The sequence below is a fragment of the Magnolia sinica genome, chromosome 14 (assembly GCF_029962835.1).
Source record: "Magnolia sinica isolate HGM2019 chromosome 14, MsV1, whole genome shotgun sequence".
Taxonomy (NCBI): domain Eukaryota; kingdom Viridiplantae; phylum Streptophyta; class Magnoliopsida; order Magnoliales; family Magnoliaceae; genus Magnolia; species Magnolia sinica.
In genome coordinates, this window is record NC_080586.1 from 57,808,060 (window position 1) to 57,826,521 (window position 18,462).

An 18,462-nucleotide genomic window follows, 5' to 3' on the forward strand; every position below is an offset into this window, starting at 1 on the left:
AATAATGTATAATGAAAGCATAAAATTACAAGAGATAGAGATTACTGGTTCGAACAAGCCTCGAATCTCCCTTACAAGCCAAGCTATGCTCTTGAAAACCTAGGAATGAATTAGAAAGACCTCTTAATACTCCCACATCCCGATTTCACCCATATATATAGCCTCTGTGAGAATTACAATCAAAATCAGAAACAAATCTCGTACTTACGCAATTCTATTGCGTGCACTTGATAGCACATTCGATGGGACTTCGATGGCATCTAGAAAACACCATGACATTCCAGCAATAAAAATGGATTTTTCATATTTTTTTTATGGCATTGAGCATCCTTCGACGGCATCAAACTCTGCTCGATGTATAGACCCTGCTGTTTACAGATTTGATACATAGACAACATTAGCATTTCTACCGGTCCATGTGAGTATTATATCCCCGAACTTGACACTACATTGGATGGCTGTGTCGCTTACAGCTATTTGATGGAAAGGAATCCTAGCCGCTCCTATATTGGCGTCTGTCCCAGCCCAAGGGTAGCCTGTCCTTCTCTAAGATCGCCTGAGTCCAGCTGGTGCTCGTACAGAGCATGCCACTGAGGAAAGGAGCAAGGAAGCCCCTATTATTGAGGCAGGACAAGAAAGAGGAAGGTGAATTCACAGCTTTCGAACCAGGCGGATCTCTAGTTGAGGTGCAGGCTGAGAATCTTGCCCCCAGGCCATTCCTAGAGACACCAGGAAAGAGGGTTCCAGGTATGCTGGATAGTCCAGGGACTCCGATCACTCATAGGGGTGATTTCATCACTACTCGTTAGTCCGGACAGTCTGCTATACCGGAATCATATGCGGGTATGCCTGATGAAGGTGCATGAGACATTCCAACAACCGCATCAGCACCGGCCACCCCAGAACGCCGAGTAACTCGATCGGTTTCTCAACAAGGGTCGGCCTCATCTCCTTGGTAATCACCACCGTCAGCGGAGAGAAAAGGCAAAAGATCAAAGAGGAGGCAGTCTATGACTCCGCAAGAAATTACGAGAATAATCGGCCCTTACCTCGGTCAAGGCCAGAAACACTGAGCTCGTCGGAGTAAGCCTCATGGATAGCTATAGCTGCACACGAACCGAGTTAGCTCGGTTAGCTCGCTAGACTCGACTCGGAAAAGCTCGATTCAACTCGGTTCGAAACTGAGTTCGATCCGAGTCGAGCTGAATATATTTTTTAAAAAATATTTATTTATTTTTTTAATTTTTTTTTTTTTAGCTTGAAAAAATTTTGAGCAGAGTTCAAGCTCGCCTGAGCTCCACTTGACTTGGATAGAACCCCAATTGAACTTTGATCGAACCAGTTTAGTGACTTAGTTATTTTGATATTGATGTTGCTCACCGTATTTTATGAAATGACTCAATAAAGTGTCAGCTGGTGGCAAGGAAGGTATGGATATGAAACAAGTACTCTTGTATCTTGATTTTGATGTTGCCTCCTGAGTGTTTGAAAAAATACCCATAAACTGTTGCTGTTGTTTTATATACAGTGACAAATTGAAGGCGCACTCCCTATGTTTGAGAAAATGCCGCATAGGCTCGATCTTGGCTAGAACTAGGCTCAAACTGGCCCGAGCTGCTGACCAAACTGAGCCAAGCTGGCCAGTCTAGCTTGAGGACTGAGTCAAGCCGAGTTTGAGCTGGGGTCAGCTAGTGGCCGAGCCGAATCGAGTTGTGCCAAGCTCAACTCAGTTTGACTTGTGTACAGCTCTATGATAGCCTGAGTGTAGTTCATGGGCTGGTGTAGTTCATTCTCAGCGCAGGGAAGAGTTGGCCCGCATAGATTTAGATATAAGCCAGGCACAGGTAGAATTGAACGCAGTTTCAGATCATGTCCAGGCTCTATCTCATCTTGACATCTTCTACTTTGGTTTCTCCATTCCTAAAGCAGAACATTTCCAACTTAAAACCCAAAAGTGACAACCAGCCTCAGTTGCAAAACATTTTTCTAACCATTGATCATCCATCAAGTGATTATTGAGAGGCATGCTCAATAAAAGGTGGGCCGCACATGATGCAGGGTTGAAATCAATAGCCCTAGCTAGCATGATCGATATGTACCATCTATTTTCCAAGCCATTGCCGGGATGGTTAGCATCATCTCATCAAAGTAATTTTTTGTAAGGATGGGCACTCAAAGGTGGGCTGGACACAAACGGGTGGTCAAATTTTCACAAAGACTTAAGTTCCTTTCTGGCATAATAAATATGGATTATCAGTTACTATCCATATTCGAAGCTATTGATAGGATGGTTAGGATAATCCAATTACAGTGAATTTTGAAAAGAATGCGCAATCGAAGTCAGGTACCATGCCACAACGGTGCAAATCAATGATCAGCCCACTACTAGTATAACCAACATTGACTATCCATTCTCATAGCTTGCTTGGTTAGGACCACTCGATTGAAGTGCTTTTTATAAAGGGATGAGCAACCATAAGTAGGCCGACGTAATGGATTATCCAAATCAATAATAAGATCTCTATAATAATCAATATACAGCGTGAGCAATAGGTACCAACCTTTCTGCATTCATCAACAGTCATGATCAATCTAAGGTCAAGCCAACAAACCAAATTACAAACTTCTCCCGAGGCTAAAAGAAAAAGAACCAAGAGTGAAGTCAAGCAAGCAGAAATTATACTTCACGTGCGGATTACCATGGAACAAAGGAAATCTTTCCCAAGCAACCAAACAGGCCCTCCTTTGGAAATTGCATGAAGAAATTGTTTGAGCATTTACACTTGTAAAAAAACAAAGATTCATTTCCGGAAAAATTGAAGGTTCACATTTCATCATAACATCTTCTTCTTTTTCTTTTCCCTGGTAAGGCACATTGATGTGGCAAAAAAAATTTAAAAAAAAAAAAATTAAAAAAGAAAAAAAAGCGACAAAGCAGCATACAGAATATAATGTGTATAGAAATATTTTGCTCACTCCTAGGAGATCTGATATTTGTTATTATGATAGAATACAGAAGACTATGCACCCTTTTTGATCCATGGCTTGATGACAGCCACAACGGTAATAACAACAATGAGAAGAAGTATGATAATTGCTATGCACATCCACTTCCGAGAGCTCTTCTGCAATTTCTTCGCCTTTTGGAGTGCTGTTGTACCAGATTGCACATGGTCCACCGCGCTAGATACCTAATGGGGAAAAAAAATCTGAGATTTAAAAAAAGGCCAAAAAATACAGAATACTTGCATTGAGGAATTATACAACCCTTGGGCCCTGAGTTCTGAATAGTGTGGGCCACAATCCAGTGATCCACACTAATGGATCATGCACCAAAAATATTCCAGAGCACGAGATACTAATTGTTCGGTGTTCTGAAACAGTTAAGAAAAAAGTAGCTGTCCAAATACATAAAAATAAATAAATAGATAATAAAAACACAGAGAGAGAGAGAGAGAGAGAGTCAAAAGGTTAGATGACTTGGATCTTCCACAACCTGAGTTATTTTAGGGCATGGTCCATCCAATGCGGGCCAATCAGACCAACAGTCTGGATCACCGACCGTGGACCTGCCTGGAGGAACAAAGGGCGCAAGGATACCATGCATATCCCCCTGGCTGAGGATCTTGTTCTTCCTCCAAAGATAATATCCAATGTAATCGGCATCCATCTTTTTATGGGTAAACAGAACATATTTCCATGTCATCCAATTTATTGGTGTAACATGATTGCAATATATTCAATTTCTTAATAAGTTTCAGTTAAATGAAGTTGAAATGAGGTTCAAGGGGTAAAATATTGAGATAGAACAGAGAAACTGGGATGACAGATCCATCACCATCATCCTTTGGCAAAGAATGTGGAACAGAAATTGGGAGGGAAAAGAAAAGAGGACAGAGCCCATCCAATAGGAATGATAATCCCAGATGCCCCATCCTCCAACATACCGCACATGTCAACATAGCACATGTGTGGGATCTGGGAAGTTCGTAGGGTGGTCCCCAGAGTGAGCGTTCCATCCAGCCAATTTTCCAGGTGGGCCACACACAAAAAAATGGTTGGCTAGAGAAATAATTAACAAATATCTATATTCAACTGCAAAGAAGAAATGAGGAAGTGAAGAAAAAGAACAGGTGAATTTGAGGCTTGACCAATAGATGGCTCTCGCTCAGATATCTGTGTTGCTCACCTGATGTGTGGTCCATCATGATTTTTATCGTAAGACATGGTCCGAAGGCACCATGTGTAATGCTAGTTGTGACAGCACATGAAGATGGGGTCTCCAGACTCTGGAGGAAGAGAGAAATGACATGACCAGCAACCTGATCCCCAAGGGACCCAAGACAGGAAGAGGTTTTAGGGAGGGAAAAAAAAAAAGGGGAAAGAAAACAGGAAAAAATAGGGAAAATCAAACTGGGAAAGAAATGACGTTGAGAGAGGAAACAAGGATTGTGAAACCCATCACCAGAAATTTGGGTGGTCAAGACGATCAGGCTAGGCCACCAACCTACATCTATCACCTAGCTTGACAAGGCTCGGGTACTAGAATGAAAGAAAATTAACTAATCTACCCTTGGGCCGTGACCAAGGGAAACACTACATGCTTGGTTTATGATTTGTGGCCCATGAACTGTAAAGGTTTGAATTGTTTGAAAATTCAAAACTTCTGATGCTCAAATGGTTGGGTGCCCAATTCACTAGGTGATGACTAACGTTTCCACCACCCAGCTAGGATGGTTGGTCACCTAGGCTATTTTCAGGTGTGTTTAACTACCGTGGTGACAAAATTTACTGCTTACATAAAAAAGGATTGTGCTTGAGATAGTTCGTAATGTTAAGCACTGAGATTCATTTCGAGTCCCTCTTTTCCTTCCTCAAAGTTGAGAATTCTGCTGGAATAAAATAAATAGGCCTGTACCTGTGATTCGATGTTGTCCAACATTTCGCCCTGCGCCTCCACCAACACTGACAAATCTAGGAAGATCTGCAAAAAGAAAATTTGGAATATTGGTGAATTTTGAGGGGGGGAAATCTGAAATGAAGATTTCGAATATATAGATCTGCTAGCATCTTCCCAAGTCTTGGATTTGATTCCCTCTTGTATCACAGAAAATGAAATTCCTGTTTTCTCCACTTTATAATTTAGACAAGACTCAATTCTTTTCTAAAGTATCTTTTTTTGTTTTCCTAGGATGCAAAGCCTTCAGCAGGGCTGTCAACATAGTTCAACTGGTGCCCAGGTAAACCCAACTTGTTTATTTTTTGGGCCTTGAAATTAAGCCTGGGATGTGACAGGCATAAACAGACCACGGAACAGGCATCAGCTGTGCCTCAATTAAAATAAGAATAAGAATAAGAACAAGAACAAGAACAAGAAGAAAAAAAAGAAAAGGAAAAAGAATCAACCTTAAAGCCCAAGCCTGGTCCTTCTATGTATTAGGAACTGAACTTAGGTCTTGGCTGCCCCCCGAAGGGGCTTGACATGCCATAAACAGACCATGACATGCATAGGCCGTGCCTCAATAAAGAAAGCAATCAAACCTAAAAGCCCAACTCTGGTCTTTCTGTGTATTAGGCCCTGAATTTCGGCCTTCGATGCTCCCAACAGGATTGAGATGAACCCAAACTGCATGCTCAGCCAAGTGGAACAGGCCCTCAGTTCATTCGAAAAGCTTCAAACCCAGCTCATGGCTTGATGAGAACTGGTACAGAGGAAGAATATGAAATCATTTCCAATGGATTTCACAATACCCACAAAATCACACAAAGAAGACAATATATATATATATATATATATATATATATATATATATATATATATATATATATATATATATATTTATATGAAATCATTTCCAATGGATTTCACAATACCCACAAAATCACACAAAGAAGACAATATATATATATATATATATATATATAGTGTGTGTGTGTGTGTGTGTGTGTGTGTGTGTGTGTGTTATGCAGAAATCTGGTTAGCCTTCCCTAGACCTTCATGTACTTGCACAAGGGACGAGCAAAGGAGACCCTGGCTAGTGCAGGGGACCCTCCGATGCCTAAGTCAGGTAGGGATCTGGGTCTTAATCAAGTAAGGGGTTTTAGGCTAGATATTGTGCGTACCTTTCACCATTAGAGATGCTCTTATTTATAGTTGAAGAGAGGTGGTGGTATAGAGGAGATTTCCCTATTTAGTAGGGACGTATCGTAGAGGGATTTGGATCCCGAACGTGTGGGGGAATCTCCCGAGATCTTTGGTGAAGATCTCGGGATCACCAGCGTGTCGCGGATATCCTCCGAGATCTTTGGCTGTGATTTCTGATCAAGGCAGTCGGAATCAGGTCGGAATAGACAGAAGGTGAGTCGTGCCGACCTGGAGTTGTGCCGACCTGGAAAAATACCGACTTGACTCTCTTGGTGAGCGGTTGAGCCCTTTTCGGTGTTGGGCAGGTCGGTGGATGTTCTGACCTGCTAGCGAGAGGCAGAGTTCGACCTCACTTCTTGCTCGGTTTCGGAGTAGGAAGTCGGACCTCTGGTCGTATTTGGTGTTGTCCAACCAAGTGGAATGCTAGAGATCCAATCAGACCTTTTCTTATTAGTCGGTCCATTCTCCCCATAAAAGTAAGCCCCCCCTACTTTCGAGCTCACGTAGTGGGCTTGACAAGTAGGTCGGTTTTGGTCAGGTCGAACCGTGACGTGTTTAGGGCGTCAAGTCACCCTGTCATTAATGCCAAATAAGGCAGCATGCATAAATATTGGGGTGTATCAGTAATCAGAGTATGACACCCTCGAAGTGGCATAACGCGGCTCGAGGTCACATGGGCTGTCAGGGCACCTTTTCGGCGCTCGGCGTGTGAGGCAACGACGCGTGGCCTGTCATCAATCGTGGAGCCGTGCAACAAGTGGGAGCACTCCACGTGTCGGGGCGGGAGAGTTGAGGAGTTGTTTTGGCTACGCATTGAGTGCAAGTAATAAATGTCTATAACGTTGAATTTGCTATAAAAGGGGTGAGCCCTAATCGTGCGAGGGTTACTCGTGTTGTCGTTCCTCCTTGCTCATTTCTCGGATTTTCCCGAACCTGAACCCAGGCGATTTTGGGGCGATTTTCGGCGATCTCTGAAGACCTCCTTCTCCGGTGAGCTCCGTCCTTGTCCCTCTCCACCTTTTTCTTCCTTTTTCCCTAGGTTTTCGGCATCCTCCTGCCCAACGGTATGCCTGAGTCGTCTGGCCAGCAGGAGGGGACTCCTCATTGTGATGGTAGGGTGGATGACCTTCGCCCCATGTCAAACCGACCATCACCTTTAATAATGATGAGCGACAGAGATTTCCGGGCATCCCATGATTTGCAAATGGTGGAGCGGTCATCGGCCGAACGGCCAGAGGACGTGGAGGGGGTTGCTCTGGCAACCGAAGAGGTTAGCGGATCCTTATTAGAGGAAGACGAGAAAGGGTCGGTAGGGTATTCGCTGACGGAGGCCGACCTGGTACGGATCAGGTCATTGTATCACGTTCCCGACTCTATGATACTTTGAGGTCCTGCACCAGGCGAGCTCCCGAATATACCTCAGGAGGGCGATGTGACTATCTACCAAGTTGCCCTCCAATGTGGATTGAGGCTCCCTCTTCAGAGGATAGTGAGGCGAGTTCTCGCGTACTTGGGATTGGCCCTCGGGCAGTTAATCCCTAACGCGTGGAGAGCGCTTGTGGGGATATTCATTCTCTGGTTTGAGCTTGATCATCCCGAGCTGACAATGAATGAGTTTGTCCACTTATATCAAGTGAAGTCTAACCCTTTCCACAAGGGCTGGTATTATTTTATTGCTTGGAAGAAGACCGATAAGGCTATAATCCCGGGCATTCTAGCCTCGAAAAGGAATCGGAAGGCTAAGTGGTTCTGGGTGTCGGGGGATTGGGAGCAGGGATTTTCAGGCTGAGCTCTTGGGTTCCGACCTCCTTCACCACCCTAGGTCGGTATATCCGAATTGTTGTCCCTATGTTTTTTTTTTTTTTTCATTGTGATCATCCTTAGCTGTTCTACCTAACTACCCTGTTGGAGTGGGTGGAGAGGAGCGAGCTCAGATCGCTAAGGCAAGATCGATAGGCGCTGGGCTGAGGTCCTAGAAGAGTCTAATCATGCCCCAACTGCTGCTCAAATCAGGTCTCGATTCATTCTTGACAGGCACATTTTTCTAAGGATTTTAATCGTAGGTCTTCCTTTCATTTACATGTTTCCTGACCTCTGTTTTTGGTCATGTAGAGATGCCTGATCAAAGGAGCCAAAAGCGCAAGGCTCCCTCTCTAGCTGAGATGGCTCATAAGAAGCAGAGGCTGGCCTCTAAGAAGAAGGGGGTGGTCAGTTCATCATCTTCTGCAGCTCGAGAGGGCGAGGATGATGTGTCGACCACCGCCCCTACCATCGATGTGGCCGAGGTGACTGCGAGGCTGGCTCCAGCTAGGTTCCGGGCTACTGGAGTCCGAAGGGTCGTGGAGACCAAGTCTGAGTTCCCCATGTCTCAGGTGGAGGGCCCAGCTAGGGCCAGAGGTGGCGAGGGCTAGAGGTCTCTCTGGTCGGCTTGCGCTACAATGGAGGGCCTTCTACCCTGGATCGAAGTCACGTCCCTGACGTCGAATTTACTAAGATGATGGATTTGTCTCTAGATGAGTTAGCGGGACAGTTTGCGAAGGTCCTCCTAAGGGTGAGTTTTCTTTCGGTGTTTTCTCTTGGGTTGCTCAGTTGTCTTTACGTTTGCTGATGTGGTTTTGTTTCAGTTCACCCTATCCCTCCTGAACTCTTGTTGTGAGAACTTGCGTGCGAAGGCGGAGTACAAAGAGGATGAGATGGCGCTCTTGCAAAAGGGGGTCGAAGCCGAGCAGCTTCGCTCTGAGAATGCCTCCCTGCGGGTCCAAGTGGAGGGGGCGAGCGTGACCCTGAAAGCTTAGGTGGAGGCAGCACTCACTGAGCAGGAGGCGTTGAAGAAGTTCCTTGCTGAAGCTCTGGAGAGAGGTAATCGGTGGAAGTCCGACCTGGGAGAGTTGCGGCGCTCTCACGATGTCAAGATGAGGGAGGCTCAGGCGGCCCGGGCAAGCACCGTGGAGGAGTTCAAGGCCTCCAAGGAGCTTGAGGACAGGGACGCCCTCTACGGCCTCGGGTACGAAAAGTGCCTCGAGGACGTTAAAGGGGCGTATTCGGAGCTCGACCTCTCGACTTTTGAGGTCGAGCCTTCTGAGGTATCTCCCGAGAACTTACCTCCCGAGCAGCCCCCTTCGGCGTTGTAGTTAATTCACCCCCTTTTTTATTGTAATCTTTTCTTCACAGTGTACTCCCCGTAGTGTTATCAATGAATGGAAACTTTTCTTGTGACAATGTTTGTTTGTGTGAATTTTCTAAGTAGGCTGGTTGGGTCGATCCTTTTAGGTCGCAGTGTTCAAGTAGCAATGACAGTTGGTGGTCCAACCTCTTTTTCAAGGGTCGGACCGTTAGTGAGGGCATCTCTTTCCTCGTATTAAGGGGAGCCCTTGGTAGATTTCCGTAGGTCAAATATTGGTGGGCAGGAAAGTGATGTAAGATTCCCGACTTGGAATTTTTATTGTAGTTTCTCAAGAAACATGTAGACTTCAACATTGTACATTTAATGTAGTAGAAAAGTAGATTTCGTGCTTAGGCCTAGTCGGCTTCTACGCATGGTAGATCTTCAGATGCTTGGCATTCCACGGATGTGGCAGGGATCGTCCCTCCATGTTTTTGAGTCGATATGTTCCAGGTCGACTCGTGCTCATCATTGTGTAGGGGTCCTCCCAATTCGGACCCAGGATTCCTGAGCCGAGCTCCTTAGCATTTTGGAAGGTTTTGCGGAAGACTAGGTCACCGGCTCGGAACCTCCTCATCTTCACCCTAGAGTTGTAGAAGCGGACAACTTGTTGTTGCCGAGTTACGACTCTCAGTTGGGCTTCCTCCCTTCTTTCTTCGATCAGGTCCAGGTCTAGTGTCATCTGCTTGTCATTCTGATGTTCGTCGTAGGAGTGTGTTCGAGTAGTCGGGAGTCCGATTTCAACTGGGACAACTGGCTCGGCGCCGAAGGCCAAGGAGAAAGGGGTTTCTCCCGTGGCCATTTGGGCAGTGGTCTAGTATGCCCAGAGAACGTGTGGGAGCTCTTCTGCCCAGGCTCCCTTGGCTTTTTCAAGCTTGGTTCAGAGATAATTCTTGATGATCTTATTAACTGCTTTGACCTGTCCATTGGCTTGGGGATGTCGAGGTGACGAATAGACGTTCCAGATCCCGAGGTTCTCACACATGCCTTGGAATCGGTTGTTGTCAAACTGTTTTCCTTTGTCTGAGATGATCGTGTGGGAGACCCCATATCGGCATATGATGTTTTTCCAGACAAAGTTGGGTAATCTTCTGCTCAGTAATCATGGCCAGGGGCTCAGCCTCAGCCCATTTGGTGAAGTAGTTGACCGCGACGATCATGAACTTGGTTTGTTCGATGATGTCGATTCCCCATTGTGCGAAGGGCCATGGTCCAGTCATGGGTGTCCACTGTTCAAGTGGTTGATGGGGTATGGTTGCAAATCGCTGGCACTTGTCGCATCTCCGAGTATATTGCCTGGCATTTGCCTGGATGGTTGGCCAGAAGTATCCCTGCCTGATGACTTTGTGAGCGAGAGCGTAGCTGCCAGAGTGGTTACTGCAAATGCCTTCGTGAATCTCTCTTAGGACGTATTCGACTTCCTCAGCTTGGAGGTACCTGAGCTAAGGGAGGGGAAAACCCTTTTTTGTACAGAATGTCCCTAACCATAGTGTAGCAGGTTGCCCTAGATTGTAATCTGTGTGCTTCCAGCCGGTCTTCGGGTAGCTTTCCTTTCTTGAGGTAGTTGATTATCGGGTCCATCTAGGTTGGCCCTGAATCTATCGAGAAGATCGAGAGCGCTATGTCTGGATTAGGCTCGTTGATGCTTGGTTCAGCCAATAACTTAATCGGGATTGGTTTTGGGATGTCGTCTTCAGCCGTTGTGGCGAGTTTCGCTAGCGTGTTTGCTTTGGAGTTCTCTGACATGAGGATCAGGCGGATATCACATTTCAGGAATTTGCTAATTAGCTCTCGGCCCTTTTGTAAGTAGGCCTTCATTCTTTCCTCTTTGGCCTAATATTCACTGGTTATCTGGTTAACGACGAGCTGCAAGTCGTTATGAACCTCTAAGCATTGAGCTCCCATGGCTGCTGTCAATCTGAGCTCGGCCAACAGTGCTTCATATTCTGTTACATTGTTAGATGTTTAGAATCCAAATCTCAAGACATTGTGTGTAGATCTGATCCGGAGCCTCAAGGACTATTCCGAACCCGCTGCCTTTAGAGTTAGATGAACCGTCAACGTGAAGCGTGTCCATGTCGTTGGGTTTGGATTATCCGTTTGATTTTCGGGCTGCTCGGTCTGGATGTCAGGGCTGGTTTTCGGATCGTTCTCGGATGTGAGCTTGGTGATGAAGTCATCAACTGCTTGGCCTTTGTTGGTTGTTCGGGGTCGATAACTGATATCAAACTCACAGAGCTCAACTGCCCATTTAGTGAGCCTTCTTGACACTTCGGGTTTCTGGAGCACTTGGCGAAGGGGTTGGTCTGTCGGGATCACAATAGTGTGGGCCTGGAAGTAAGGTCGGAGACGCCGAGCTAAAATGATTAGGGCCAGGGTGAGTTTCTCGATGTCTGGGTACCTGGTCTCATCAAGACCAGGGCTTTGCTGACATAGTACACGGGCAGTTGATTTCCTTCTTGCTCCCTGATGAGGGCTGAGGTGACTGCGGCTAACGAGAGCGCCAAGTATAGCAAAAGTGGCTCACCCTACTCGGGCTTTGAAAGCAATGGCGGGGACCCCATGTATTGTTTGAGCTGTTGGAAGGCGAGCTCACATTCTTCCGTCCACTCTGTCTTTTGATTTCCTTTCAACTGTTGGAAGAAGGGCAGACATTTATCCATGGCTCGGGAGACGAAGCGACTGAGTGCGGCTATTCTTCCTGTGAGGCATTGAATTTCCTTCTTCATTCTTGGCGAGCTCATGTCGAGTATGGCTTGAATTTTATCAGGGTTGCCTCTATCCCTCTCTGGCTGACCAGGAATCCAAGGAATTTTCCTGAGCTGACACCGAAGGCGCATTTATTCGGATTTAATTTCATCTTGTATTTCCGCAGGATCACGAACATCTCTTCGAGGTCGGAGAGGTGATCCGCAGCTTTGATGCTCTTGACTAGCATATCGTCGACGTAGACTTCCATAGAACACTTGATCTGCTGAACATCTTGTTGACGAGTCGTTGGTATGTGGCCCTAGCGTTCTTCAGCCGAAGGGCATGACCTTATAGCAGTATAGGCCTTTGTCGGTGACGAGGGTTATTTTTTTGCTTGTCGTAGGGGTGCATTGTAATTTGATTGTAGGCCAAATAGGTGTCCCTGAAGCTCAGGAGCTCCTGTCCGGCCGTGCTGTCGACGAGCTGGTCGATCCTGGGGAGAGGAAAGCTATCCTTAGGGCAAGCTTTGTTCAGGTCGGTGTAGTCGACACAGACCCGCCACTTCCCATTGGATTTCTTCACTAGGACGACGTTAGCTATCCAATCCGGATAGTATATTTCTTCTACAAAACCTGCTTCGAGGAGTTTCCTGACTTATTCTCCTATGATGGAGCATCGTTCAGCTTCGAATGCCCTCTGTTTCTACCTGATCGGCTGGTGATTGGGATCGACATTTAATCTGTGAACCATTACTTTCAGGTCGATGCCAGGCATGTCCCAGTGTGACTAGGCAAACACGTTGGAATGTTGTCGGAGGAAATTCAGCACCTCGTCCCGTAGCGCTGGGGTTGGTGACGAACCGACCTGGACCATACGGGTCGGGTCGGACTCATTGAGCGGAATGGGTATGAGGTCTTCCATAGGACGCCCTCTCTCGACAGAGTCTTCTCAGGGATTGAGGGAAGTGATGGTCATCGCCTGTTGTTTTCTCAACGCCAAGGACTAGCATTGCCAAGCTTCTTGTTGTTCTCCTTTGATTAGCCCGATGCCGTGATCGGTTGGGAACTTCATCGTGAGATGATATGTTGACATGACTGCTTGGAAAGTGTTGAGGGAAGGTCGTCCGAGGATGACATTGTAGACGGAGGGGCAGTGAACCACTAGGAAGTCGATCATGGTCGTTGTTCGGTTTTGTCCTTCTCCCGCGGTGACCGGAATCTGAATCGACCCTTCCAAGGTGACTTTATCCCCCGCAAACCCGAGCAGAGGGGTTTTGATAGGTCGGAGTTGAGACCTTTCGACCCCGATCTTGTCAAATGCTTCGACGAAGAGGATGTCTGCCGAGTTGCCAGTGTCCACCAAGATTCGAAACACTTTGCGATTTGCTATAGTCATAGCCACCACCAATGTGTCGTCATGGGGGTGGTGGACACCTCGGGCGTCCTCTTCGGTAAAGGATAGATCGCAAGGTATCATTCTCTGCTCCTTTGGAGGCCTGCTAGTGACACAGATCTGGTGTTTTGAGCCGCGGTGGTTGACATACTTCGGGCATGGGCCCTCCGAGCTCTGTTTGAGTCACCTCCCTAGCGAGTTCGCTGAAGATAGTGCGGATTTCCCCATTGGGTTCATTGTTGATAGGTTGTTCGTTCTTCGGGTCCACTCGTTCTTCTCTTTTGGTGACGTATTCCCGCAAGTGCTCGTTGCGAATGAGGGCTTTGATTTCTTCTTTGATATCGAAGCAGTCGCCAGTCGAATGGCCGTGGTCACGATGGAAATGATAATACTTCCGCTTGTCTCGCTTGTCGGCGTCGGATTTCATCTTGTTCAGCCACTTGAGAATCCGTTTGTCCCGAACTTCCATGAGGCCTGCTTGGGTGTCGTGTTAAGAGGGGTGTACGAGCTGAATCTACTCTTAAGTTGTCGGCTTGGGCGCTAGCCCCAAGAGAGCTCGTCGCCTTTCCTTATTTTGTTGTTGTTGGTTGAGGTTGGCTCCTCTTTGTGTCACTTTTCCCTGGTCGAGCCTCCCTTGTTTTGAACAGCTTTTTGAAGACTGGCAAGCTCCTCGGCGTTGGAGTATTTCTGAGCTCCATCCAGGAGATTGGCCATTGTCGTTGGAGGGTTTTTGTCAAGTTAAAAGAGGAACCTTCCTTCCCTGAGGTCTCCCGTTAGAGCGTTCAGGGCGATCTCTTCCGAATGTCCTTGTACTTGCATCATTTCCAAGTTGAAACACTTGATATAATCTTTCAGCAGCTTGTCGTCTCTCTAGACGATGTTAAGGAGATGAGAGGCAGACTTGAGGCTCTCTTTATCTCCAATAAAGTTGGTGATGAACGCTTTGCTAAGCTATGTGAAAGAGCTGACCAATTGTGGCTTAAGTTGCTGGAACCACTTCCGAGCTGCTCCTATTAGGGTTAGGGAGAACGCTCGGCACATGACTGCAATTGATGCACCGTGGAGTTCCATCCACGCCCTAAAGGATTCCAGGTGCTTGGCTGGTTCAGTGGTCCAGGAGTACAGGGTGATCTGGGGCATCCAGAATCTCAGTGGTAGTTAGGCGTGCATAATGTTGGCAGTAAACGGTGGCTTAGATTCTTCCAGTATTGCTTCGACCGAGGTCAGAGTGATCGGACAGTAAGCTTGCCGTATATCACCGATCTGGCCCCGCAAGTCGTTGAGCTCGGCTTCCCAGGGATCTCAACTCTTGGCCATCACCTTAGTTGCTGCCTCGAGAGCTTTGCTACACTTCTATTTCTTCAGCTTGTGGCGTAGATCGGATGCAACCAGTGTAGTGGTGCCCGAGACGTGCGAGGGCACTGGCATGGAGATGATGATTTGCCTACTTCTTCGGGAGCTAGCGAGTGCTTCGGATGGGTCGGGTGCTTCTGTAACTGCCCATCCTGAAGCTTGTCCAGTCTTCTGGACAGGGCGGGGTTGCAATTGTTCCAATAGTTGCCTCATCGAGTTCATGTTGTTATTTAACATTTCAACTTGATGCTCAAATGATATAAGTCGTCCTCCTCGACTATGGGATATTTGCATCGGCCTTGTGGGCGTAGAATCAGCCTGTAGTTGGGAAAAGGAATCCCGGTGGTTGGCAGACAACTCTGGCGGCATGAGGTTAGGTGCAACAGAGGAGGCCGAAGCTTTCTTTTTCCCTTTTGCCAGTGTTGAAGTACGGTGGGATGAGAACGGCTTTTGATGTTGTTCCCAGAGACGGCGCCAAGCTGTCATGCAGAAATCTGGTTAACCTTCATCGGACCTTCGTGTACCTGCACAAGGGATGAGCAAAGGAGACCCTGGCTAGTGCATGAGACCCTCCGATGCCTAAGTCAGGTAGGGAATTTGGGTCTTAATTGAGTAAGAGGTTTTAGGCTAGAGATTGTGCGTACCTTTCACCATTAGAGATGCTCTTATTTATAGTTGAAGAAAGGTGGCGGCGTAGAGGAGATCTCACTATTTAGTAGGGACGTACTATAAAGGGATTCGGATCCCGAACGCGTGGGGAATCTCCCGAGATCTTTGGCAAAGATCCCGGGATCACGAGCGTGTCGCGGATATCCTCCGAGATCTTTGGTTGTGATTTCGGATCAAGGCAGTTGGGATCAAGTCAGAATTGACAGAAGGTGAGTTGTGCCGACTTGGAGTTGTGCCGACCTGGAATTGTGCCGACCTGGAAATATACCGACCTGACTCTCTTAGTGAGCAGTTGAGCTCTTTTCGGCGTTGGGCCGGTCGGTGGATGTTCCGACTTGCTGGTGGGAGGCAGAGTTTGACCTCACTTGCTCAGTTTTGGAGTAGGAGGTCGGATCTCTGGTCGTATTTGGTGTTGTCTGACCAGGTGGAATGCCTAGAGTTCCGACATAACCTTTTCTTATTAGTCGGTCTATTTTCCCTATAACAATATATATATATATATATATATATATATATATATATATATATATATATATATATATATATATATATATATATATATATTAGAGGAATTAAATGTCATCCTCAAAATTAACTATCCATGGGCTCATACTTTTTATTTTTATTTTTAATGAATAACAATATTTTACTAAGATAAAAAGATAGATGCATAGGGTCCATGGTAGAACGGAATTTGTAGCCAACTCCAATTAGTTGGGTTAATGCTGAAATAATGATGATGATGATAGGAGACATTGCGAAATTTAAAAATCATCTGCGTGAAAACAACTCATGGGAAAGTGTAATTAGGGAGTTAAGGAAAACTTTGTTGGTGTCCTTTGCCCATGTTCAAAGGGAAGGGAAATTTTATAGTTGATGATCTTGCCAAAAAGGGTGTTCTCTTCCCTTTTGTAATTCTTTTCGTTTCTTAATAAAATCACTTCTTGCATTTAAAAGAAAAAATGTCACCAACAAAAAGCACGGTCCTCGCTCCAGAAGTCAGTCAGACTAGGAGGCAGGGAAAATATGACCTTTCACTTGGTCGCAAAGTCTGTGACCTAATCACTGACAAAAGAAAGACTTAAAAGCTCCGCCTATTTAGAGAGAACCTATTGGAGGAGCGATTGGATAACCTTCTAAAAAGATAGGGACAGTACAAACTTGGACTGGTACAATGGATCATACTTATAATCACCTAAAGACTCCAAAACCCGAGGTTTGCTAATTCCACAATCTTTGGAATCCTGCTCATTCACATAAAAATATGGAACAGTTGCACAATATCTGAGCTTTCCATGTGGTTGGAAATAATGCTTTCATCTTCTGCCTCAACAATCAGGCAGTTCCACTCCTCAGGTGGGCCACAGAGTATGAAGAAAGGTAATGGTTAAAACATTTTTACTAGCTGCTGATCTGTTTTGGTAGCTGCGGCCACCTGAGACATTGAATGGCCTCAATTTTAAGCCAGAAGATCTAAACAGAGAAGCCGACATGATGGAAAGCTCAGATCTCTCACACGTGTTCTACAGTGGTACATGCGCCTGCATGTGGATGGGCAGGGCGCAATTAGCAAACCTCCCAAAAACCCAATCTTCAGAGTCGAAAACACGCCTCACTCAATTTACTACCATAATATTACTTTCTAAACATAAAACATCCGTACATAAATTCATGTAAATTTTTCCTAAAACTATTTTTTTCCTGAAATCAGAAAATTAACACTCTAAATTGGAAACAAATAAACATAGATTGGCTGTTCAATTATTATTATTATTATTATTATTTTTGTTTTTTTTTAAAGCTTTTCAATAAGGTAGCTTGCAAACCCAGCAAACTTGGAAGCTATCTTTGACTTGAATTTTAAAAGAAACTAATTTAAACTGACCCGATTTGGCTATTGTTGAAACCTGAATGATGAACTCATCAAACAAAAATGTAATTTTTGCCACGACCGTGTACCCAATCATTAACTAGGTTACAACTTGTTCAATCCGACTGAATCATGTACTCTTATGACCTTTGGAAGGATAACCCAATAGGCTAACCAAATGGTTCCAATTTGGGTCAACTAGAGGTCATTTGTCCCTCAGATCAGTGCCACCATTGTGGATAATGAAAAAAAAACTATAAAATCGTGCACACAAGGCATACTTTCCACAGAGCAAATCAGAAGAAGACAAAAAAAAAACCTTTCTCACTATGACCAAGTAGACCATCTTTTGACCCCTTGACACATTTTGTGGGACCCCAATTTCAACTTGCATTGAGGATCCACACTTCAAGTTTTTTGGGTTCTAATTTGGTTATTTTCTTCTCATTTTTCAAGTGTGTATTGTTTTATTGAGTTCTAAAAGATCTGACTTTTACCTGTCTTGATCAACGGAGTCGGAATGAATTGGCATGTATCTTGATTTGATCAAGATTTTAAACACTAAAGCAAGTACCTGATGCAACTCAAGAAGCTTCTTCTCTAAATCTCTCACCGCATCATGGCGCTCTTGGATTTCCGCCAAGGTGTCCATTACCTACAATCAAATTTGGGGTGTCTTTATTAATACGGATCTATCCTTAAAATTCAACAGAAAAGCACATACAACAAAATGATCATTTAACTAGTCTTAACACTGCAATTATTAAGTAAAATAAAAAATAGATATGAACTAAAAATATCAGAAAGTAAACAAATGGGGAAGATAATTTATTGTTGGGCCATGCTAACTCGAAGAGGATCAACAAGGTTCTTCGTGACATGTGACAGAGCAGAACATGTGTCAGATCTGTGCCATTTATCCCGGAAGCAGACTGCATACTGAGTAACTCACTACGCTGTACATACTAAGTAAACTGTGTGGCCCACTGTGGATGTATGTGTCTTATGTACGCTGTCCATCTGTTTTTCCAGCTCATTTTAGGGCATGAGCCCAAAATTGAAGCATATCCAAAGCTCAAGTGGCAACACCACAGGAAACAGTGGAGATAATGATGTCCACCGTTGAAACCTTTGTAGGGCCCACAGTGATGTTTATTTGTTATCCAACTTATTCATAAG

The 18,462-nt window shown here is 45.4% G+C and overlaps 1 protein-coding gene across 1 annotated transcript in view; it reads right to left on the bottom strand.

Annotated features, from left to right (window-relative positions):
- Positions 1-2,536: 2,536 nt before the first annotated feature.
- LOC131225810 (syntaxin-132) overlaps positions 2,537-18,462 on the bottom strand; it is a 68,532-nt gene continuing 52,606 nt past the window's right edge. The window contains exons 11-13 of the mRNA XM_058221402.1: positions 17,858-17,938; positions 4,919-4,984; positions 2,537-3,191 (exon numbers count right to left, since the gene is read on the bottom strand). Of these exons, the coding sequence (XP_058077385.1) occupies positions 3,021-3,191; positions 4,919-4,984; positions 17,858-17,938 (318 nt within the window). The 3' untranslated portion in view covers positions 2,537-3,020. The remainder of the gene's footprint in view (positions 3,192-4,918; positions 4,985-17,857; positions 17,939-18,462) is intronic.